Source organism: Protopterus annectens, chromosome 11.part0, assembly GCF_019279795.1.
Source record: "Protopterus annectens isolate FY-2018-M chromosome 11.part0, PAN1.0, whole genome shotgun sequence".
NCBI lineage: Eukaryota > Metazoa > Chordata > Ceratodontiformes > Protopteridae > Protopterus > Protopterus annectens.
This window is the reverse complement of record NC_056745.1, coordinates 932557248-932583545: the sequence shown is the minus strand read 5'-3', so window position 1 is coordinate 932583545 and position 26298 is coordinate 932557248. Positions and strand designations below refer to the sequence as shown.

At 37.2% G+C, this 26298-nt stretch overlaps 1 protein-coding gene across 6 annotated transcripts in view; it reads left to right on the top strand.

Moving 5' to 3' along the window:
• The window catches only part of MAGI2 (membrane associated guanylate kinase, WW and PDZ domain containing 2), a 2888931-nt gene that overhangs the window by 2346674 nt on the left and 515959 nt on the right, over positions 1-26298 (top strand). For all 6 annotated transcript variants that reach the window (XM_044088324.1, XM_044088323.1, XM_044088325.1 and 3 more), the window contains one exon: positions 17368-17560. In XM_044088324.1, coding sequence (XP_043944259.1) covers positions 17368-17560 — 193 coding nt within the window. The remainder of the gene's footprint in view (positions 1-17367; positions 17561-26298) is intronic.

The following is a 26298-nucleotide window of genomic DNA, read 5'->3' as shown; positions in this document are numbered from 1 at the left end:
GACATTGGCGGGAGTGATGATGGAGATGGATGTTCAACAGTTGTTTGAAACCCAACTGCTCGAATTCCACTACCTCACAGCCAGGGACTTCAGCAGCTTTTAGCCTTTGTAAACAGTTGCCCATGCTCAGACTCAGATATGAACTCAACCAAGCAGTGGCCACACACAGACTACTCATGTGCTATATGATTGAGGGAGAGGAAGTGCTCATGGGCTACGTAAGTGGGGAAGAGGAGCAGGGAGGATTATGATAGGTTTAGGGAGGGAGAAGGGGAGTGTAATGAGGACCAACTGAGAACTTTAGGGTTAGGGAGGGGGATGGGTATTTTTAGGTTTAGGGAGTGATTGGGACTTTAAGTTTTGTAAGGGAGAAGGTGAGTTTTAGGTTTGAGGAGCACTCAGGACTTTAGGGTTAGGGAGGGGAAGGGGCTTTGCAGATTTAGGGAGCAATCATGGACTTTAGAGATTGGGAGGAGAAATGAGATTTCAGGTTTAGGGAGCAAGTGGAAATTTACATTTAGGGAGGGGCCAGGGTATTTTAGGTATAGGAAGCGATAGGGGACATTAGAGTTAGAGACTGGGTGGGATTTGTTAAGGTTAAGAGCCTGGTTCGGGTAGGGCTTCAAAACATTGGGGTTTGGGAGACAAGCTACTGAGAGTACGAACACTTGCCATAACAAGAAAGTGGCAGTAAGGACGTGTGTCTTTAGCAAGTGTGCCTCAAGCACATGTAATAAATCTGATGAGGATTATAGTCTGCTTGCAGCACTGGCTGGCTTTCAGCTGATAATGAGATGTCATGGCATGCCTTTCAGCTGCCCATGATTTCATAGAATGTCTCTGATTTTGATTCATATTTTTACCATGGTCTTTGTAAATGTTTGTTTTTCTGGTAAATTATTGAGTATTAAAGTCATTTGATAATGCAAGACATTAGAGTTCCATATTTGTCATTGTTCAGAAAATGCATATTGATGCAGACCCTGTTGTTTTATTAACCTTTTAAGTGAATTAGCATAATATTTAAAAACTGTTCCTGATTTCAGGTCTTTGCTCCTTATTATTTTTGGCTTTGTAAAGAATTCTTCAGTAAAGAAGTTCAAAGGTATGTGTTCATAGGTTCATAGGAGATTACTAGCCTAACAGCTTAAGAGCTCTTACAAGCATAGCCAGTATAACCTGAATTTACCAAATATGTGGCCCTAGGGGCAAGAAGATGGCATATGTTTGTGCATATACCTTGAGTATTTTACACATTGCTACTGTCCATAAGGGATACAAGCACTACCCCAGGTTTCTCCAGCTGTTGTAAGTGCCTAGTCAAGTACATATCAAATGGTATATTGTACTCAATTATTGCTCTAATGAGGGCTGAGTACAGTGGGACTATAATTTCCTTGGATCTGGATGCCATGCCTTCACGTTTAAGCTGTACCACATAGAACAATTACCTTACCACTGTGGACACATGATGTTCAAATTTCATGCTATTATCTGCTTACCAAGATCTCTCATCTCTGAGTCTACACTTAGGGGTATGCTATTGATGTTGTAATTTTCATGGGTCTTTGGCTTCCCAAAGGGTATGATAATGCATTTTTTTCATATTTAGTTTTAGGCCATGGCTCTTGCACCAATCATTTCTCTAATGTATACCCTCCTGAAGGATACCTACATATTTGAGGATTCAATGATTGCCCCCAGCTTGCAATTGTTGGCAGATTTTGTCATCCAGAGGCCTTCCACATTAGTCTTGACTTCAGAGAAGTATATTCTGAACAGGTATAGTCCAAACACTGAACCCTGTGGCATACCACTAATAACTGGCCTTTTGCTGGATCTGGGTTCAACCAGTTTAACCATTTGTCCTGTCCATAAGCCAACTGGCCATCCATGTGGTGATGTAGGGATTTAAGCTCAATTTTCTGAGTTTATTTATAATACCTGAGTGTGGGATTGTGTCAAATTTCTTGATCAGGTCAAAGTAAGCTGTATGTACTGTTTTATCCTTATCCATGACCCAAGTTTTTCAAAAAAGTCCACCAGATTTAGTAGGCATGACTAGCCCTTGACAAAACCGAATTGGGTTGAGTCCAGTGTTTGGAGGTTTCCCATGTTGTTATTTATTGGGTCCATTATAATTCTTTTCATGGACTTGCAAATAGGACTAGTCAAACTTGATGGTCTGCAATTACCCAGGTCAGTTGATGGTCCTCATTTGTTTAAAGGACTGACTGTTACTATCCTCCACTCAGCTGGAACAAAGCCAGTTTGGAGGCCGTGGTTAAACTGAGATCCCAATGGTCCTGATACAAGGTATTTAACAGGTGACCTGTTATATCATCAGGCCCCATTGAAGCCATGTTTTTAAATTTATAGAGCACAGTGGCATCCTGCTTATTATAGTCATAATTGGTGGTGAAGTGGTGGAAGGTATTTCTTGGGATAGGACTGGGGGTGATGGGGAGTTGAAATGTGAGCTGAATTTATCAGCCAGCAGATTTGCTATATTGTCTGGCTGAGTATAGGTGATGATGTCCACAACTAATTCTGTACATTTTTGGGTCTTTCCCTTAAGATTGTGGACATAACTGAAAAATGTCTTATGGTTATTCTTAGCTTTGGAGGCTATTTTTGCCTCAAAGTCTGCTTTCAGAGTCTTGACTAGCTCCATGATCCACTTGTTTAGACTTGTTTGAATTAATGGAGGACTTGTTGTTATGTTGTGCACATTCCCTCTTACTTCTCGACAGGATTTTCTATCTTTTGTTGTATAATCAATTAATATCAGGGGTCCATCGGGGTGGTTTGTTTTAGCGGTTTGACCTGGACTTATTTCAATTCAGTGCTGCTTTTTCTTTGCAGTTGTTTACATGATCATACAGGACTTTTGTGTATGCCTCTGCATAGGTTTCTTTGTTTTCTGGGCTTGAGGAGCTTGGAAACTAGGTATGCCATCACTTAATAGGAGGTAGTTTGCCTTAGAAAAGTTCTTAAAGTTTTTAGAGTTAGGTAAGGGGTCTAGTTTTACCTGTATTTCAATGGAGACTGCTTTGTGATCTGATCTTATCAGTGACATCACAATGGGGGGGGCTGCAGTGCTCACCCACATTTGTGAGTACCAGATAGAGGATATTTGTAACCCTAGTAGGGGTGAAGACTAGCTGCTCCAGAGGATTTGAGTTACAAAGTCAAGAAATCTATGGACCTACATGGTTGTGTCCATGTATGCCTCCCAGTTAATGGAGGGATGGTTAAAATGACCCATAAGAATGGTGTTGGGCTGGATGTTGAGTGCTTCTAGTATCTTCAAGTATGATGTATGGGTTCCTAGTTCTTGGTGGGGGACCTGTAGCTGGCAATAATAAGGTAATGGATTTTTTCCATGGTCAGTTGGACATAGACTAGCTCAAGTATGTCATATTGTCTGACCAGCCTTGAGGTGTGCTTATCCTTTATATAGATGGATACACCTCTCCTTTTTGCTCTTTCATGTTCAGTGGGTGGTTGGAACATATGAAAGGAGTTACAACCATTCCCAGCCAGAGTGCTTTCCATTGCTTTGAACCATGTTTTAGTAACTGCCAAATGTCAGCATTCTCCAGGGTGTGGAGCACATCTAAGGTGTGCAGTTTCTTGTTGAGACTTCGAGCATTGAGCAGTAACACCTTTAGCTTGTCCTGAGTAGCTTTTACTGTGGTGGCAGGTTTTTCTGTTTGGCAGTGCCTAAAAAAGGCACTATAGAGGTGGATAATATTTTGGCCATTATCCAAAAGCCTAGTGGTGACAGGTGAAGACCATCCCTGGTAAAGCAGTATGGCCTGTCAACCATGTTTTCCCAGATTGAGAAGTATTAGACCCCTTTAAAATGACACCAATAGCTAAACCAATTTTTAAACTCAATTATTTTCTGTTGTTATTGTGGCATCATCCTTGGAGATGGTAGAATGTTGCTCAATGCTAGGCTAATACCTGCTTGTGAAACATATTCAAGAGATCAATCATGTCTCTTTTCAGATAGTCCAAAAAGGAACATCTGAAGTCATTCACACCAACATGGATTATGACAGAATCATACTGGTATTTGGGGGTAAGTGACCTGAATGCTTGCGTGATCTGGGGGATCATGGCCTCTGACAGGCAACTAACTGTAACCTTTTCCTTATCCAGCCTGGCAAGAGGTACAACAGTGGGTCTCACAATGCAGTTTCCTATGACCAAAATACTAGGTTGCGGAGTGTTTTGTCTTATGGGCTTGGTAGTTGAGACACAATGAGATGTGGCTTTTTGTGTTGTGATGGGAATTGTTTGTTTGTGTGCGTGCAGAGTTTCTAAGGAATGCATCTGTGAGGCCTTTGAGGTTTAGATAAATTACATGTGAGCACCTCTGTATATGTGGGCCTATGTGTCTGGTCCTGAGTGGCACACTGTTGTGAAGCCTGGGACATTGTTGCCAGTTCTGCATTTCAGCTGGAAAAGTCTAACACTGTAGTTGCTTTTTTTTTACATCGTTTATTTAATAGAATGGAAACAGTATATTTTATTTCTTACTATTTTTACCTGACTTGGTTAATGTTACTCCATTTTTTTGCTACATGCAGCTAGAAGGCAGTTTGTCATTCTCTAGTTAATTTGTGTTTTATAACTTACGTTTACTGGAAGTCAGATGGCCTTTGTCAAGATGCTATTATTGCACCTGTGATGTTGGATGACTTAGACATAGGTTCATAGGTACTTACTAGGGTATTAGTCTGTGAGGATATTTAGAAGCCTAACTATACTATCCCATGAAGTTTTTAACTCTTATTGTTAAAGTACGAATAACCCAGAGAAGAACTGAACATTTACATGTTGTCCCTGTCCATATGAGACAAGGGTGCTAAACCAGAGTCAATCTGCGGTTACCCATCCATTCATCCAGATTATGCGTGTATAGTTTAAGATAAATACTTCACTTTATGTGGGAAGGAAGGCATGTTTAAAGTGGCATTCTCTGTGATATCTATCTATCCCTCCAAATCTTATATTTATGTTGCAAATGAGATTTAGATCTTTTGAATGGATGTTTATACACACTACTCTACTCTGCAGCTGTTGTTTCATTGTTTTTGTTGTCTGTTTTTAGTTCATTGGTCAGTGTTTTTCCTATTACATAGATCACGTTTATTCTTTTGGTTTTTGCATTTGTTTTCTGACATCCATTTCCTTAGTAATAGTGTATAAATAATATATTGCTGAAGGAGGTATACATTTTACTGTTGAAAGTCATTGCCTGAGCACATCCCCTTGAATGTCAAACAGTGCTATGAAATATAAAATGCCTTAAGTATAACCTGCATAGCACAACAGTTTTAAATCTCCAGTAATAGCTTTTAAAATGCTGCCTAAATGGCTTTATAAAGGTTAAAGATTTAAAAGCAGTATGCACATCACTTCAAGTGAAATGCTGTGTTAACTTAAAATACGTATTTGTTGATGCTGTCAGTATGCAGAGCTCATGTGTGCTAAAGGACAATGATGTCCCCAGAGAAAAAGCAATCATGTAATGATCGGTACTGTCACAAGTCCAGAAGCACTGTGACAGTAAGGCTATACCTGTCTGTCTGTGCAGACTGCTTAGTTCTGGTTCTTTTTTGGCCTAGGAAAAATGTTTGCTGGGTGAATGTTTTATAATAGTAGCCTAAATCCTGATGTTTGTTTAACAAAAATTACAGAAAAATATGAAGTAAGGGGTCTCTGAAATCGTAAACATTTTGTAGCTTTATAAATGCAGAGGATGTTGAGCCAATAACGAGTGATAGTCCCTGGCCATTGGAGGACAAACATTGCCTCTGTATAGAAGAACGTTTAGCTGAAGAATCATCAGAGATGCCATCAGAGAAACAAGTCTTTGTGTGAAACAATCTGCAAAGCAAGCAGAAGAAAAATTACAGTATGATTTAAAAAAAAAATGACTATAGATAAGAAACATGTAGCATTTAGGATGTATAAGGAACCAAAATAGGATGAAAAGGCAGAAGAGTTTAATATAGAAGTTTAACGCTAAGAACTGCTAACAGGTTTCATTTTATGTTCTGATTTCTCCAGTCTCTACTTGCCTGGCGTGTAACTCTGAGAAAGTCTCTTAACTAAGCAGTAATTCTGTCCCACCATTAAATGGCCCTCAAGTCAGCTGTATAACCAAGTTTACAAAATATAGAACATCAATTTAAAATAAAACAACAAAAAATGAAATTAAAAGCAAATAATATGCAAACAGAAGAATGCATTCTCAAACTGAAATAGAGATAGCCAATTCCGTCTGCAAAAAAAGATAAAAAAATGTTTTATAGATATGTAAGGAGATAAAGAAAGATAGGAGAAAGTGATGGTTTTCATGTCTTGCAGTTTTTTGTGTATTTTAAAATGATTTTTTTTAAATTAGGATTACTTGAAATAAAGTTTAGCAGTTGCAGTCTAGCCTTTGACAAGACAGTGCATAAGAATATGAAGAATACAGCAGGCAGCTTGTCTTTAACATTAGAAATTAGCATGACTCTATTTAAAACAACCAGAGATGGCAGCTTCATATCATTCAATAAAAGGTTTAGATTATAATCACTGCAAGTAATTTACCACAGCATCTTAAAAATATGTCTCCTTTCAACTCAGTGCCTGATACATTGAGAATTCAAAATGACAACTTTTGATTAAAAGAACTTTCAGCATGGGATCCCATCTTATTAGCCTGGAACCACTTTTCTTTGCTGTCTTCGTGCAATCTGATCTCCCTGATTTTGTGAATGGGGTTAGAGGTAAAATCTTCTAGTATGAATATAAACGCTGCCATATACTTTCCAGTCCTTTCCCTTCAGAAAGGTACCAGTCAAGAAACTTTACTTCAAATCATTGTATGTCAAAGAAGCTGAAGGTGCGCTGTCATCTGTTAGGTAGCCACCAAATGTATCTGCCCTAGTTTGCTTCCACTGTGGTTACAGAGCTAAGGAACAGTCAGTTTGATTGTGTTCAAATGGAAGATCAGAAGCACCTTCTTCAAGTTAGTAAACTGAAAATTTAATTTTTAACAGATAAATTAAATTACCACAGCAGGATCAAAGTCTGTTTGTATCTCTCAACCTACACTGCCACAAACACTGCATACCTCTCAGCTGTCCAAGTTTTCACATAATGTCCAGATTTTTGCCTCATATTTTTGATTTTTCCTCATAAAATGTGTTGTTTTCTGACAAATCATTGAGGACTGAAGTCACTAATTAATGATAGGCATTTGGGTTTCAGACTTGATACCTCTTCAAGATGCATGCTAACACAAAATCTGTTATTCTGCCAAAGTTTTACATTTATAAAAGCATTTTTTTTAATCTGTCACTATCTTTGAGTTTTTGTCCCCACCATTATTTTTGGATTTGTCCAGATTTCTTGTACTTAGAGGTTGTGAGGTATGAATCATTGTCAGATCTGATTGACAACTACAGAATGAGGAAAAATTGCTGTACATAGCTTCTGCCCATTTTTATTGCTAGCCTAGAATAAGCTGATCTGTCTGATTTTGTGCATGGGTTTAGAGCTGACGTCTGCTAGTCTAAATGTAAACACAGTACAGTATGCCTACCAAGTTTTCTATCTGCAGAATGAGGCCAGTCAACAAACTGCATTGAGTTCAGCGTAGGTGAAGGGACCCAAAGTATCAGGCAGTGGTAGGATAGCTCCTCAATCCATCTGCTCTGTGATGCTTTCAGTGTAGCTAGTAATACTGGGGACAGTCATTCTGTCCTCAACTATCCAGTTTCTTTTCTGGTATCCTGTTTTTGCTAAATACTTCAGTGGCCTACAAAACTTGAAAAATATCCTGGACAGTTACAGAGGCCTTTTGTGATTGGTAACACCATACTATTGAAATGATGCAAGAATGGCAGATAAAAAGGCAAAAAGTAGGCTTGCTAAATGAATACTTCAGATCAGCATTCGTAGATAAAGAGAGAGGAAGGGTTACAAATGAAGCCAGCCAAACGTGTCTGTATAAACGAGTTAATCTTGGACATTTCGCAGAGGTAAGGGTCTGTAAAATTTCAAAAAGTAATGGTACATAAGGCAATGGAGCCTGATAAGCTTCAAGCTCTAAAATTCTTAGAGACAGGAGGGCAGTGATAATACCACTAACTAATCAGGGTAAGGTTCAGGAATACAGCAGAAGAAAGATGTAATTCCACTTCAAAATACGGGGGCAAAAATAATGAAGGAAACAAACAGCTTAACTGTTTGATCTCAACAATGGAAAAAATAACAGAATACCATTTGAAGGAAGTAATCATAAATCATCTAACCACCAAATGAGCACATGATCCAACACAAGATCAACATCAATAAACAGAAAACTCTTTAGTCCTACTGACCCAATGTTAAAACAATAAATATATAAATACAAATAAAACATGCTGACAGAATGTCCACACAAAAATCAATATCAAAATAACTTTCAATTTAAAAGTTGGTTAAGTAGTTTTATTTTAAAATCCATAAAGACTTCTTCAGAACACAGAAGAAGACGACTTTGTGGATATTAAGATGAAAGCAGTTAACCAGCTTTTCTATTAAAACTTTTTCTGATATTGCTGTCTGTCCATACTTTTTATCAATATTTCTTTTTTTTTTGTTACAACAAAACTGTCATTCCAAGCTATGTTACACAATGTCAGATTAGAAATGAGCTGTCAAACAATGCATTTCACATGGTACTGCACAACCAACAGTGAACAGAAGGAATTGGATTAGAGATATGGGAAGAAAAATAATTTGCCAATAGGGCACAGTATAGAATCCACTAAAGTAAATGGATGACAGAGAACAGACATCCAGAGAACCCAGTACAAGAACACATCCTTTGCACTCTTCTTTATAGCAAGCGTGCCAAAGAACCTGAAGAACAATTTTACCTTTTTGCTGGTGATACAAACTTTGCAACAGGCTTAAGCTACAGGAGGGTCTAAACAGTATGAAAAGAGTGCTTAATATTTTAGATACATTTTTTTAAACTAGGCAGCACAGTGGTGCAGCAATTAAAGCAATTTCTGGAGAGTGCTTGGTTCTCAGGTTTGTTTTCTGTACTGGAGTATGTGTGTGTGTGTGTGTGTGTGTGTGTGTGTGTGTGTGTGTGTGTGTGTGTGTGTGTGTGTGTGTGTGTGTGTTTGTCTGTAGTTTGCAAAACTTCCTTTTTTTGTAAAGAATTTCAGAAGGATCTTTTATTTCATCCAACATCATAAACACATGCTAGAGGATGAACTGGTGATTTGATAAATTGTCCATAAGTGTGTGTGTGTGTGTGTGTGTGTGTGTGTGTGTGTGTGTGTGTGTGTGTGTGTGTGTGTGTAGTTTGCAAAACTTCCTTTTTTTGTAAAGATTTTCAGAAGGATCTTTTATTTCATCCAGCATCATAAACACATGCTAGAGGATGAACTGGTGATTTGATAAATTGTCCATAAGTGTGTGTGTGTGTGTGTGTGTGTGTGTGTGTGTGTGTGTGTGTGTGTGTGTGTGTGTGTGTGTGTGTAGTTTGCAAAACTTCCTTTTTGTAAAGATTTTCAGAAGGATCTTTATTTCATCCAGCATCATAAACACATGCTAGAGGATGAACTGGTGATTTGATAAATTGTCCATAAGTGTGTGTGTGTGTGTGTGTGTGTGTGTGTGTGTGTGTGTGTGCACGCATACAGTAATAAACTGGCTTCCTGCCCAGGACTGTTTCCTTGCCTTATACTCAGTCTTGCTGGAATGTTTTGACTCTGACATGAGCCTGAATAAGACTAAATAAACACATACTGGGGAATGAATGAATGAATCAGTTAATGAACTAAAACAAGTTAAATTAAGAAAAAAATATCTTAATAATCATAGTAGTGTATTTAGGAAGAAAAAAACACATGGAAAAGAAGTACACATCTGTAGGGAAAGTGATAGCAAAAACATAAGAAAGGCACTCTGGGTTATTCAGATGACTGAAAGATAAACAAACAATGTGAGAAAGCAGCAGAAAAGGCTATGAAAATACAAGGATGCACAAAAAAAGAATGGTAACAATAGAAACAAGGAATCTTTTCCCTTTCTGTAGACATTTTGCAAGCCACAATATGGAGAACTACCTCTCAACTGTCCCTATTTTGTACAGACGCCCTTTGATGTTTCTTGGAGTTTTGTTCCATTCCTCCTAAAACTGGAAATAATTTTAAGAATTTCTAAGAAACAGTGCCAGCATTTTAAATGTGTCCCTAATTTAGGGTCTTTTCTTTTTGGTGCAAGTAAAATGTGCAGGGTCTAAACTAGAAGGCATATGAAAGAGACTGCAAGAACTGAACATGCATAATCATGAAGAAAGAAGGCAAAACTGCAACTAGTAAGACAATTTTAAGTATCTCAGAGTCTGTACTATCTTTCAAAATCAGTGCTAAGGAGAAACAATTATTTATTTATTTATTTTATTTGCTTTTTTTACCGGGATAGTCCACTGGGCCAACAGAACACCCCCACCCCCACCCACCCCCCAGGGAGAAAAGCTCCACAATAAAAAAGATAACAATTTAAAGTTAAAAAGAAGTAAAAAATTATAATGAATTTGTAAATACATTACAATGAATAACAAAGGAGTAGTAAGTACAAGTTTTAAAACATGAGAATTTTCATAAAGTTACAACTTTGTATAATCAGTATGAGCTGTTGCATGGTATATTTGTTAGTATGAGTTCTAAATACAGTGGTGCCATAAATACAGTTGACTCGGGGGATAGGATGTGGGCTGGAGATATTATGGGGGCTTAGTGCAAGTACATTTGCAGCATAAGGAAAGGTGGGAATGGAGGGAAGTTTTAAAATGAGAGGGATTTTGAATTGATCTAATAATTAGAGGCAAGGCATTCCAATTCTTAATTATTGAGTGAGAGTAAATTAACTTACCAGGAGGAAGATTAGGTTTATGGACTTGTAGTAGTTTTTGATTCCCTGATCTAAGGGGCCTATTTGGATGGTAGTAGTTGAATGTTGAGCTTAGGCCAGGACAGTCTTGGGGTCTGAAGAGTATTTTATGAGCTGTTGTTAGTTGCAGGTAGGAGAGGTAGTTTGGTAGCTCTAGCCAATTTAGTGAACGAAGAACGGTGCAGTGATAGGCGGAGTATTTGGAGTTAGTTGCAAATTTAGATCTTTTGTTGTAGCAATACTCGTTTGTTTTTGTCGGAGTTTTGTAAATTAGTGAGTAGAGGGGCACTACAGAGGAGAGAAGGTAAAAGGTATGTTGTAGCTTGGGTTATTCTTGTGGATGGACTTAAGGGATTCTGCCTATAGAGGGTGCTTGGTTTAAAGTGTGTTTTCTGGATATTTTTTGTATGTGAAGGTGAAATTTCATATGTTCATCAATAGTGACTCCGAGAAGTTTTGTGTATGTAATGACCTCTATTAGTGATTTATCAAGAGAGAAGATAGAGAACTCTGATTTGTTTAAGGGGGTTGATTTTTTAGGGCTGAAGAGTATGATTTCAGAGTTTTTGAGATGTAAAGCAAGGTGGTTGTTATGCATCTAGGTTTCAGTTGAGGAGAAGGCTTATTGAGTCAGAATAAGTAATTCAGAGATAGAGTTGGCAGAGCAGATGATGGTGGAGTCATCTGCGTACTGAATTATGGTACCGTGAGATAGGGTTGAGTTGAAGTTGTTTATAAGTGTACTAAATAGGACTGGTCCAAGTATGGAACCTTAGGGGACGCCGGTGGAGATATTAAGGAAAGGAGAGCTGGCATTTTGGCATCTAACAGCCTGTTGTCTGATTTAAGTAACTGGAAAACCACTTTAAAATTGGGGGGACAGAATGAGGTTAGAGAGCTGGGAGAGGAGAAGACGGTGTGAGATGGTATCAAAGGCCTTGCAGAGGTCAAGGAATAGGACTGAGACTATTTTTCCAGAGTCACAGGCTCTATTTACTGTATCCATAAAAGAGAGAAAAGTGGTTGTGATACTATGGCCAGGTCTAAAGCCAGGCTGTGTTGGAGCTAATAAATGGTTGTCCAGAAGAAAGTTGAGAAGTTGTGAACTGATGCATTTTCAAGTATTTTGGAGATTGGGAAGAGAATAGCTATGGGTCAAAAGTTAGTGATGCCTGTATTATTGCCAACTTTGTGAATAGGGAGGATGAAGGCCTTTTTCCAGGCAATGGGAACATAGGACTCTAGACTGGATCTGTTTATAAGTATGCTTATAGGGTATGAGATACTGTCAGCAGCTATTTTCAGGTATTCTGAGGGAAGATTGTCAGGGCCATTAGAGCAAGGTTTAATTTTAGTAATAGTTGTTTTATGGTTGATGTCGGAATGAGCTTTAGGAAGAAATAAAAATGGGGGCCTGTATTGGGCTCTTCTGAGGATCGCGTGTAAATTGGGGAGGGGTAGGGAGTGGATGATATAGGGGTGAATGCACCGAGATTTGTCTGGGAGAATTTTGCAGTGATGTCAGCTATGAAGTTTATGAAGAAGGAGTTAAAAACAGGAGGCTATGTCTTCTGGAGTTTTATCAGGATGAGGGCAGGGACTGTTTGTTTTTTTTTTTTGCGTGGGTTAAGAAGTGAGGTAATGAAGCTCCAGAATATCTTTGGGTTCTGTTGGTGGTTCAACTGTAATTTTTGGAAGGAAATTTTATTTACAGAAAAAGTGATAAGACTTCTTTTCTGAAGAAACAGTGAAATCAATAATAGTAGCCGAACTGAAAAATCTTTGAGGCAAATATAAACTGGAATATCGAAGAAGGGAAGATTACGAGTTGCAGATAAACCTCAATACGAAGTTTATTTAATGGGTAGGATATATATGGGGGAAAAGAGTTTGTATCCATTATCTGTAAAGTCTATATTTATAGAAAAAATGAAAAGGAAAATATATATTTCACTGTGACAAAATGTGGTTTTAAGATACACAACATACACAGTCACTCTAACAGCACTGTTACTGGGTCAGTAGATTTTACACCTACCTTTAATGTAGGCAAAATCAAATGGCTGTGCAATCTGTCCATACAATACCTGCTTGGATTTATATACTGATACTGACATTGCAGTGTAACGTTACTTGTGGTGTGTGGGGTGCTGCATAGGTAGCTGGTAGGGATTTTATAAAATCAAATTAGAATGTAATAAGCAATCAAAACATTTTAAACAAAATACAGATCACCATCACATGCCTCCTTGCTTTCCCAGCATTCCATATGCCTTTTTTTAATCATTAATTTTATTTATTTTCTGTTCATTGAATGGTAAATGGGCTAATCAACAGTCTTATTTCAGCCATGACCTATGCTCAGATAGCATATAACAGCACCAACAGTGCACTGAGCTGATTTCATGATCACTGTAAAACATCATATACATCTTTAGTTGGTAGTGTAAGACAAGTTCTTGTGTCATTCTCTGTAAAGTTACACAGTTGTAAACTTTACAGATCAATAAAGTTTGCACATTATGCAAAGTGATATAATTAGCACCATAACTTCATCAGAAGGTAAAAAGTGATGAACATGTCTCCGTTATGAAATCATTGCTGCAATTATTAAAAAACATAGTATTGGCATAGGCACTTTGCATGTTATATGAATTCATCAGATTTCGCAAATTTGCAATTTTTATTTTCACTTCACATTTATAATGGAGCAAACATGGTATGACTTGTGTTAGTTTTTTTCTGAATCATTTACATCCAGTTTCAGCAAAAGCATGCTCTTCTAGCTTAGTTCAGAATTCATGATGAGTTTTTTGACTGATAACACCTGTTGGAAGTTAATTCCAACATGCTTATCCAATATTTGAGAAAGCCCTTTCCAATGGCTAGTCCAAATGAAGGGATTTGTTAATAAGAGTAAATATTCAATGTTTTCTCTGTATGAATATTATGGTAGTTTAATTCTAATTTTACAGAATAAATGTAGGAATTTTTTTTTCAAATGATTATTTTAAAGACAGTTGTGGGTATTAGTAGGGCTGTTCTATTGGTCACTAGTACCCAGTTTGATTTTTTGCAGAGGTAGGCAAAGAAGTTTTCTGGATTCAGCTAAGAATTTAAATCTGCAAACTGTTCACAATTCTTTGTCATAGGTTAGTGTTTGTAGCATAGTGAAGGAAGGTTAAAAGAAGAGCAGAATTTGGCTTTGGTAACATTATATACTTTGGGTGTAAGCAACTTTGAGACTTTAGACTTTAGAGCAATTCTTTAGTTGTGCAGCATTTTGAAGATCAGAGTATGCTATAGCACACCTAGCTGTTTTTCCATGAGACTTGATAGATGCATTTGTTAAGATGGTATTTTATATGAATACTGGCTAACTTATGTGTTCTGCTAAAGATCATGATTGCTGATGTAGCAGGCTTTAATTGAGAAATCTAGTAATGAAACACAATGAAATCAGTTTAAAGCTTGAGTTGTAGGTTATTGCGAGCTGTGTTTGAGTTTAGAAAGAGCAAGCCATCTGTATACATAGTTACATGCATTGAGGGCAATTCTCTGTTTTTAAATCATTTAAGGAAAAAGAAAAAGATAAAACAAGAGGCCCTAATACAAATCCCTGAAAAACTCCACACTTAAAATGCCCTAGTTTTAATATTGCTTAATTAGTGTAGACACGGTATGTCCAATTCAAGAGGTAATTTCTGAATCATGAAATGACAGGTGAGACAAAGTTCCTTTTTATAATATCTATAACAGGAGGAGTTTATCTTCTCTCTGAAATGCATGTACCATTTTTATAAAGTATTGTTTTTTAGCAGACTACTGCTCATATTTTTTTTACAAATCTGGTTTGTTGTAGTCTAGATGGCTGTTATAGTGCTAAACCGTGGAATCTATGTTGAGCATCACTTTACTGACCATATGTGTTTAAATTGTCTAAAAGTTGTGTATAGACCAATCCACATAGCATCACAGTCACAAACTTTGTTTACTAACACAGCCCCACATCTGCCACACTTTAATTTCCAAATACAAAATAAGCAAGTAAGTAAGCAAATAAATAAATAAATAAAAAGAATCACATGGTCACGTTCAGTGTTGTGCAGTGTAAAGCAACTGACGTTGTGTTACACTGCTTGACAGTTGCCTCTCTTCAATGCAATGCTTCTCTGTGTACACTTTAATACTACTGGGGAAAAAAGAGTAATTCCTGAAGAAAATAAATTCCTTTGTGAATCTGTTCATTGCCAAATTATTTACAGAAAACAGTTTGAACTGACTGAGAAAGAAATTCAAGAGTCTAAGCAAATATGTTATGTGCCCAAAGTACAAGTCATCCATCTTTTATATCTCAGAATGTACAAAATATTCTCCAAGTCTAACATTTTAAAACCTAATGTGCTACATCATGTTCCCATAACCGTGCCTGTCTGGGGCAATGTATTCCATGTCTGAAATAAGTCAAAATTACAGTTTTTCTTTACTTCTCTGTTGGACGACTCAAAACAACATCAGAGTTATTTTCAACTTTGTTGTGGAGCTCTAAGCCTTAAATGAGATAAAACCTTTATTTTACATCACTAGCTATAAATGTATGATACTCTGTCCCCTGATGGTTTCTGCATGGAAAAATAAGCAGACATCCTCAAAGCAATCCTGTACTTCTGCTAGCAGAAACACAACTCAAAGATGTACACAAAGTCATAAACACAAGAATTGCTTTACAACATTACCTATGACATACAGTCATCACTCCATCTGCATGTTTCCCTGAGTATTCCACATTGATATGTTTTGTCACGGCTGGCCACTCAACTCAGGATTCAACCATTGTCACTAATCTACGCATCATCTGATGAGCCTCTGTTGTTGATTAACACAAACTCTGCATCAGGTCTTCCAGATATCTTCCACCAGAATCATTTACCATAGCCACTAGAAGCACGATGTTCCACAGTCCTCTGTATCAGAGAGCATGGAAATATGGTATCCTGGCCAGTTGTCCCCTGTGCATATAGAAGGGGAAGATAGACCACAAGTCTAGTGTGTCTAACCTCTTCAACAAGGGCATAACATTTCAGATATGACTGTATTTCTGTTCTTAAGTGGGATAAATAAAGCAACAATTAAATATATATGAAAGTCTGAACAAAGTAGACTTATGGGCATAATTAAAAATATATACCATTCTTCATAACAGTTTCCTATACTAATATAAATAATGTCACTAAATAGGAATAATTTAAACATTTTTAAACTGCAATATGTTATATTAGGATGGCTTTAGCCCTCTATTTTGACTCTTGGCTTGCCTTCTCTGCTGAATTTTCAGTGTTGCTTCTGGGTCACCACCATGGTTAGATAAAAGGATAAATCCCTGACTATGATCCAGGTGACCGAGGTTTGATTAACAGCTTAGGTGTTTGATGAAGTTGGTAGGGAGGATGGGCAAGCCCTATCCTGCAGGGTAGGGTACATGCTGATATCTGTCTGGTTGAGTGCTAGTGGAGGTTGGTGCTCAGTAAAATTAGACATCATGCTGAGGGGGTGGGACAGACAGTCAAGTGCATGTACCTTAGGACCCAGGGGGTGGAGCACGCTGTAGTTTCTAAAGCCCAGCCAGTCATAGCTAGTGCTAAGCACACAGGAGAAGAGCATAGGGTATGAAAACTACTCAGACCCCACGGATGACTATAGGACTCCTAACACCCAGCCACCTCCCCTGAGTGTAAGTATAAACCCATAAGTCAAGCCCTCACTTGGAAAGGTGGAAGTATGGGATGATTGTGCTTGTATTTTGTGACGGACTGGCATTCTGTCTGAGTGAGCTTACCGCCTTGAACCTAATACTTACCAGACTAGCATCTAGCCCTCTGAACGATATGAAAGTAACTGTAGAAAATGGATGCATGGATGAAGGCACCAAATATAAACAGAGTGTTGTTCAGTGATTAATTTTGCTAGGATACTGTTTTAAATGGTTATTTCTCCAAGTGGTAGAGATAAAAATACTTAATTATTTATTTATGTTTTCCTAATATTAGATGATAGAAATGGACTAAAAGTATTATTATCTAAAGTTCTGGCAGTGGTGCAAACTTATATTAAATGCAAATGTCATAAATAAAGGTACAGTGATATCAAAATACAGCAAATTCATAAGATGATAGTTTTGAATCCATATGAGATACATTATTTCTCTTTTAATTAATACTGAACCAGCCCTTTTACTCACTTATTGATGACAAGCATGAATTGATCTGTTTTCGTGCTATCTAGTTGCCTGTTGACTAAGCGGTTGTTCTATGTTTGTCTATTAAATACTTGTGACACATTGCATTTGAAGTGATTCACTTTTATTTCAAAACACAAAGTGATTATGATTATTTTTTCCGTGTCTAGATTCTAATTGGTGCAATAATCACAATGGGAGCAGCAGACAGAGATGGACGATTACGTCCTGGTGATGAACTGTTATATGTTGATGGAATCCCAGTAGCAGGCAAGACACACCGGTATGTGATTGATCTTATGCACAATGCAGCTCGAACTGGGCAAGTCAATCTTACTGTACGGAGAAAAGTGCCATGCATAGGTAAGGTGCTATCTTATTGAGCGGACATCTTTAATGATGATCGCCTTTTTCTTTTTATCACAAATTTTAAAACTGTTCTTGATTATGGAAGATCTTTTAAAGGATTGGGAACTGTATGGAGAGCTGGTGACAGAATCATTGGTAGTAGTGAACAACAGCCACCAAATTTTGTGGAAAGCACAAGAGAAAATCTGAAGTAAATCAACTATAAAGCCTTAGTAAAGAAGCCATCCAGTTTAGTATCTGTAAACAGTCCAGATATTTATTAAAAGTAATATTAATGCTAAATCTTAAAAAAATTCTTCAAATATGTGCTGTTGGATGCTAACCATTTATAGAAATGCCAGATTTCAGACAAATCAGTCAACCAATAGTGTTCTTCAGGCATAAAAAACAATAACATGGTCAGAATTTTAGTATGATTTCTTTCCGAATAAATGGGCCAGATTCAATAAAGCCTACACTAAGTGTACACTGTTCTGTGTGAACAGACACCACAGACATACTGCACACCTTCTTCCCCCTAATTGTAGTTTTCCTACTGATATTCTTGTAGCTTTAAATATTGATAGGGATTCATAAAGATTACCACAAAGTGTAAATTACATGTACATTAGTGTAATCTTTCTGAATAACTAGAAAGCTCAAAAAATGTAATAAGAATGTTAATGAATACATACTTTGTACACTTAGTGTAGGGTTTATTGAATCTGTCCCACTGTTTCAAAGCTGCATTGTTATTTAATTTATAACCAACAGTACTATCTTAATTATATCGATCTTCTTATTTCAAATAACACTAGTTTGTTTTTATAATTCTTTCCAAAATTATTGTCATTACCTAGTGGAAATGTAACTGCTGCATTATGACCTACATTAAGTTTGTCATGCTGCTGTTTTGAAAATCATACAATTGCTGGCTCGTGTGAAGGCATAACACTCACTTATCAGCATAGAAGCAAAAACATTCACAGGTCACTATATAAAGAAGTCATTGTAGTAAGCCCATCAATATCAATGCAATTTCTCAGTATTTAAAATCATGCATTGCTACAAGAAAATATACCTATAGATTTGGAAATTGATCCCCAACCTCATTCAGAATTTTCTTTCAGATTCCTACAACATTTGTAATTAACAGAAGGATTATCTACAGTAAAAGATCACGCTTGCTTGACAAATTTTAAAATGTCTGGTTATAAACATCAGTTTTCTCAACTTGGTTTGCTATGCTGGTATAAGGCAGGACAAATCTAACTTTACTTTGCTACTAAATGTAACAGTCTCCATACTGCAGGCTGTTACATTTAGTAATACGTATTGCTTCTATATGCTAAACCAGTTAGCTTCATTACTACAGCTTTGTGGTTGAGAAATGTTGGAAACTGATAGCTTGTTTGAGAAATTTGCATATAAGTAACAATATAAAAATTCACCGGAAATGTTCATAAGCCATGCCTATTTGTAGCTGCTCAACTCACCATCACCTACATCACTTCCTATACTTATCCTCCCCCACTTCAATCTAGTACTTCCTATTTCACCACTTCCTTAACTGTCTTCACCCTAAACATACCTAACATCATACCTAATTTATCGCGTAACCAGGCAGGCATATATGGACCACTACTTCTGCCTGATAAACTCTATTTACAAAACATGGTGAAATATGCGGCTATATTGTATATAACTGTTTTGTCTTTATGCTTTACAGGTGTGTAAAATGATGAAGTAACTCAGTCTGTATATCACATATTAACCAGTGTAGCCTAAATATTGCTTGTATAAGCAGTGCACAGTCAAGATATGGCATTTAGGAAAACTTTAAATCCTGGCAGAGTGGATTCACATTAAACATTTCCATAATATTCTGATCTGTTTTTTAGAGTAACTACTCAAGCATTTTGCTGTGCCGGGTTTTCTTTCTGTACGAAGTATCTTGTAAGATGAGTCAGACATGCAACAGCAGTACATCTTCTGGAAGCACTTTCAGGTTCCATTACTACCACTGGTTCATTCTGATGCGTCTTCAAAAGAAATATGTTTTGTTTTCAGTGTTTCTTTTTGACCTCTGACCCAAGAGGAGGAAAAAACATAATAGTTTAGCTGTTTGATTAAGAAGATGAGTTATAATAAAACTACATTATTGCTGGATGGCCTCAACTTCACTGAAGTAGATGGCATCACACTGGAATCAATAAGGGAAGGATGGAGTTTTGGGGCAACTGAAGGAAAGAACACAATAGGCATGGTATTAAAAGAACCAGGAGAGAATAAACATCACTGAAAACAGCTACTGTTTAGTTGGTTGTTTCTAGCATAGTGACAGAATTATGTGGGCTATTAAATAGCATGAGGAACATGAAGCGTAAGATCTTTGGAAGCAGTCTGAGGTTTGTACAGGTGGATAAGAGTGATCCAGGGAGAGAGGAGCAGACACACACCAACATAGCGAAGGCATTAGTCAAGCCAGGAAGCAGAGATGCAAAAAAGGGTCTACAGTATATAAAACACAGTGAAAAACATAACACATTTTCCAGCAAGAAAAAATCAAATTAAATTAAAAAAAAAGAAAGAAATCAGTTAGAACGTTACTAGGTTAAATAAGAATGATTAGTGACAATGCTTAATGACAGCCATGAAACAGGCATAATAAAAATCAGCATTTCTGATCTCTGTTTACAGTATAAGCAGGAGGAATAGCCATTTTGGGAGGAGAGAAGAAAAGAGAGGTGCTCTCAGTTCCATTACTATTTTTGTGTTCGCAACCAGCTAAGTGCAAAAGAAAGGAACTCGAGTATAATTCCAATTTATAAGGGTAAAGTATGGACTGACCCAAAAACATTACTTTCCACCCGCACTTATCTTGTCGTGACTGGTTGATGACTAAGAGGTTAGTGTCCTTTCAAATGCTAATAGGTTGCAGCTTGAAAAGCGGCATGATCATGGGGCTGCTAGGTTATGCACTGCTACTCTCATACAGTATTATTGCCGATTCATTTGAGAATTAGACAAGAGCCATTACCCATCTGACAGACAACATCTACTATGGCTTATTCATTAAGATATTGCTTTGGAGGCAGTGGAACAAACAAGAAAACTAGGGTATTAAGGTAGGTTACTGCATATAGATGTGATATTGGTGGAATGGAAATATACACTCGGGCATGATAAGATAGTAGTCATCTACTGTCAAACCTGTAACCATAAGGGTACTTCAGGGCTCCAAGCAAGGGCCACTCCTTCTTGTAATCTTCATTTTTTTGTATCATGAGAGGGCATGAACTAGATTAAACTTGTTGCTGATCCTAAGATTATGATCTGGTGTGATGCTGATAATCATTTAGAGACCCAATATGTAGCAAGCAAACATCCAATCAGCTTTCAAATCTGACACATGTCTTATGGTGCTACAGACCTCAGCTTTGATGTGTAGTGTATTACGTCTAGGAAGTTATGGCACAGACCCATATGTGACACATTGTAATAGGAATGATTCTACCACTTTGGCATGGAAAATAGCAGGAAGCCCTGAGCACAGTGGCTGAAGATAAAGTGCCATTCTGAGAAGTACATGGTGCTACTCTTTGGGAAAAGACAAAGAGACAATGTTCCAGGGTAGATATCAGCACTGGGTAGACATCCATTTCTGTGGGACATAGCTTTACAGCTTCTGCCTTGTGTGAATGTACTTCCTTAAGGTTAGCAGGCACACAGTGATAAAAAAAAAAGAAAAAAACAGAAGGACATTACACCACCCAGTGCTTTGAACATTGGTTGTAGATGATTGTCACTGTTGAAGTGACACCATGATCCCCACATGCAGAAATGAGAAAAAAGAATTGTGGATGACTGGATTACATATACAAAATTGTCTTCACCACAAACTACAGAAAGAGGTAACATCCTTGTGTTTTTGTTAACGCTGCTACCTACTCCAATAAGCTAGTCATAACAAATGATGTGGACAGTATGATTAGATTTCCTTCACAGAATGTTAACTTTACCAGACTGTTGATTACATTGACTCTGAATTTTTTGAAATTAGTTTATACTGTTCATGTCAGCCATGGCGGTACAGCAATTAATGTTGTTGCTTCACAGCAAGGCGTGCGGAGTCTGCATGTCCTCCCTGCAGTTGAGTGAGTTTTAAAGACATGCAGCAGGTGCGTGTGCCTTCTGTGAATGTCGGACGCCAGGCTGGCAACTCCACACTGTAAAAACCCCACTGCTAATCAACTGCGAACTGGTGATCCACTGTGGCGACTCCTAACGGGAAAAGCTGAAAGACATTGCAGTTTTATGCTGTTCATGTGGCATTTTTTTACAGCATGTACTTTTTCAACTAAAATCACATCATCGTGCTGCCAGATGTGATGGTGTTGGTTTCATGCAGTGTGTACACTGAAAATATGAATTGTTATGTTATTTTTAAATATTAAAACCTAATTACTTTTATTGCTATGGGCAGGTTTCTGCCCTCAGACGAATATCTCACATGAACAGCCAGTTCTTTGGCACCTTCAGAAAGTAGGAGAAACATTTGTACTTGATTGTGAAATAGCCATGTGTCTGTAGACATAAAACAAATGACAAGAGGAAGGTGTAAGTAACATGTCCATGGAGACAATAAAAAGTACCTTGTAACACCTGCTGAAAGTCAGGCTCTGTTGAGTAAAGTACTGCATCCTGTAACTTTACTACCTTATTTTACCATTGTTTATTTATTTATTTATTTATTGGCATTTGGTAATCAAGAAAGTTTGACTGGGTCAGGAACTCATTTTCAGCTGTGGCCCAGGGAGAAAAGTTCCACAGTACAATGTTCAATCATAAAAGTTTAAACAATTATAACAAGACATTAACATGCTAACATAGATAGTGGAGACATAGATTAGTAGTACAATATTGCCAAAACATACAGTCAGATAAGGGCTTACATGGTTTACAAAAATTTACCATTTCTGGTAGTTTGTAACAATAAGGATAAACAATCAGTTTAGAATTTGAACTTGATTAGCAAGCAGCCAAATTGAAGAAACGGGGAATTTTGACTTTGTAAGTAATAAGGATTGACATTTAGTAAAAATGTAAATGGTTTTAGAAGTAGTAGAATAAGTAGGGGGGTTTAAGAGATAGGAGATGAAGAGGAAATTAGCATGAAAAGTCACATTAAGATGTATTGCAGAACGATTATGGTGAGAGATATGGTAGAGGTTAATGAATAGAATTTCAGCTAGGTATAAGAATGAATTTATGAAAAGGATAGTGTAAGAAGAAAGGACGTGTTATGGAGGCTAGGAACAGAGGTGTTAGTGGTTCAGGAAAGCTTAACAGAGGTATGCGATAGGTAACAGCCTATAGCAAAGAAGCTATATGAAAGGATAAAAGATAGGTGTAAAGAGACAAGATGGGTGAAGGGAGATAGATATTCTCTGTTAGTTGTTGCTTAGGTGCATGGGCAAATGTGAGAGTTGAGGTAGTAGTCTTTCAATGTAAATTTGAAGATCTTAAGGGATTTGATGGAGGTAGGGCATTCCATAGTTTAGCAATGGCACTGGAATAGAAGCTTTGACTGGCTCTTTTGGTGGGTTCATATACTTGCAGAAGTAGTTTGTTAGTGAAGCGGAGATTTCAGGGTGGAGTGTAAAGCTGTAAGATAGCTTTTAAGGCAGGGCAGCTCTCAGGTTTATAGATTATTCTGTGAGTTAGAGAGAGTTGTGCTAAATTTCAAGTATTGAGGGAATACTAGCCAGTTTAATTTTTTCAGGTCAAAATGATGGTGGGTGTGATTTGCCACACCAGTTACAAATTTGGCAATTTTATGATAGCATGATTGTAGTTTGTTCTTTAGGGCTGTATGAATATTCATAAAAATAGGGGCCCCATAAAGAAGGGAAGGGAGTAGGAGAGTTTTGGCTAGTGTTATTTTGGTAGAAGCATCCATGAACTGTTTGTGTCTGTAAAGTTTGCCAAGTTTGACGTGTTTTTTTCATTGTATTACATATATGTTGTTCAAAGGTAAGCTTAGTGTCTATAGTGATGACAAGACATTTTGCCTAAATTACACTTTCAATTTGAGTTTTGATCTGTAAATATATTTTGAATTCATGTGAAAATGTTTTTGGAGAGAACAATAGAAGCTTAGTTTTGTTTGGTTAAGCAGTAGTTGTGTATAGTTTAGCCAAGTTTCGAAAGAGGTAAATGCGTCTTGTGTAATTGTAAAGAGATGGTGGGGTTGTTGGATGTAGAGATAATAGTGGAGTCATCAGTGTATATTGGATGAGAGTCCTTTGGAGAGAGGCATTATGAAAGTTGTTAATGAATATATAGCAGAGGTCCTAGAATGCACCCTTGGAGGACACCAGTACTGTTTACCTGGTATTTGGATATGTTAGTTTGCCATTTGCCACATTGTTGCCTTTCAGTTAAATAGCTGAAGAACCATTTTTGAGTAGTTTTGGAGGAACTTAGTGAAGACAGTTGTTTTAATAGTTTAGAGGAAGACACTATATCAAAGGCCTTTGATAGGTCTGATAGGTCTAGTAAGATTACTGATGTTAATTGGCCCCTGTCCATAACTTTGTTTAGAGTATCTGTGAAGGATAGTAATGTGGTACTATGGGCAGGCCAAAAACCATGTTGAGTAGGTGTAAGATTGTTGTCTAAGAGAAATGTCATTAGTTGTATGTGTATACACTTTTCTAGTAATTTAGATAGAGGGGAGAAGTTAGAAATGGGTCGGTAGTTTTATAGTTCATTATTTTTTCCTCCCTTGTGCTGGGGAATAATGATAGATTTTTTTTTCCAGAGCTTGGGGACATATTATTCGGTGATGGACCTGTTGATCAGAATACTGACAGTGTAGGCTATTGCATTTGTGGTGAGTTTTAGATATTTATTTATTTTATTTGATTTATTGTCATGTGTTAACCTGGTTGGTCCAACTGAGCCAAAGCCCCATTTTTAGTGGAGACCCAAGGAGAAGAGTCCAATTACATATGCAAGACAATCAAAAGAGAAAAAAAGCAATGGCAAATACATAGTTAAAAATATCAAATTTACATACGACTTTAGAGACATTCATGAAAGAGATACACATATTCTGATAGAAGATTGTCAGCAGAGAAGGAACAAGGTTTTAGTTTTGTAAGACGTTTTTGTATTAGTGAGGTAGGAACAGACTGCAGAGAGAAAGTGGTTGTTGAGGTCCTGGCTATGCAGTAGTGGTTGGCAGTGGGGGAGGATTTTGAAATGAGGTAACTATTTACAGAGTCTGTAAGAGTTTGATTTTCTATGTGGTTGGAGTTGGTTTTAAGAGAGGAAAGGCTTATAAGTTTTAGTATACTATCTGTGAAATGGGTGTTAAACATGTCAGTCATTTGAGATAGCACTTTATCTGGGGATGGTGAGGGGTTTTGAGATGTCCCAGGAGAAAGGAGTGTTGATATAGGTTTCCAGAATTTTCTAGGGTCATTGGTTTGGCAGGTTAATTTGTGGGAAATATTTTTTTTGTTAACAATGACTAGTTTTCTTTTTTTTTTTTTTTTGCTTGATTGCATGGCTGTTTGTATTTTAGCTGGTTGGTTTCATTTTTGGTTGTTTGCCATTTTTACCAGGCTCAGTCTCTAGTTAATAATATTTGCCTTTCGCAAGCCAGGGTGTGTGGTTTGTTTTAGTCATTTTGGTTCAAAGATAGTGTTTTCAATGGAGTCCAGTTTATAGCTTTTAGGATGTTATTAAAAAGCTGTTGGTTGAATTTGGTTAGGTTTCTAGACATGTTCTACTTGTGAGGTTTAGGCACATAAGGAGTTCTGTAGGTATAGGCTGGTGAGTGGTCACTTAGTGTATTCAGAAGAGTATTAGAGTTGAAGTATTTGAGTGGATCATTTACTATGATCCTATCTAAAGTTGCACCTAGTCGATTGTTATTGTGCATTCCGGCAGGGCTGGTAATAAGATGTGTGAAGCCATGAAGGTAAATGTTATTTGTTGAGGAAACAGTGATCATATTTTGCCATTTGATGTTTGTGTCACCCATTATAATAGTTTCATTGGACATATTATTGGAAGTCCAGGAGATAAAGTCTTGGAGAATTGGGATGTTTTGGCCTGGGGGTATATGAACTATTCTGATACATATTTGTTTAGAGTTGTTTATATGCATGGATGCTAAGAGTATGTCTGCTTTGCCAAAGGAAGGAACAGGTTTGGAGAGGGGGTAATTGACAAGTTGGAATTAATGCTACCCCACCTCCTTTTTTATGGGTTCTATCATTTCTCAAAATGTTATGTGCTGTAGGGACAATTTCAGAGTCTTGAATGTGAGGCTTTAGCCAAGTCTCAGTGACTGTTACTATATCTGGGGAGTGGAGTGTTAGCCATGCATGAAATTATGTGATTTTGTTACATGTACTACATAAGTTTAGTGTTATTACTAGCAAATTTTTGGTGGAGGATGATTCAAAGGAGGTGGTTGGTTGTGTAGGTCCAGGGTTGTGGTGAATATCTCCACACTGTAAAAGTTTAAGGAGCTGAATTATGATATGGTGAAGACGTTTAGCTTTATTTGTGTGCCTAGAGAGTTTGTGTGGTATTAATGCTATTTTGTTTGGTTGAGGAAGGTAGTAGAATTTAGGAAGATGAATTATGTTATGTTCATTTAAGTAGGATTTAATGTTGGAGAAGCTATCTATATGGATGTCAAGAGGTGAGGCCTAGGTAGATATTTTATAGAA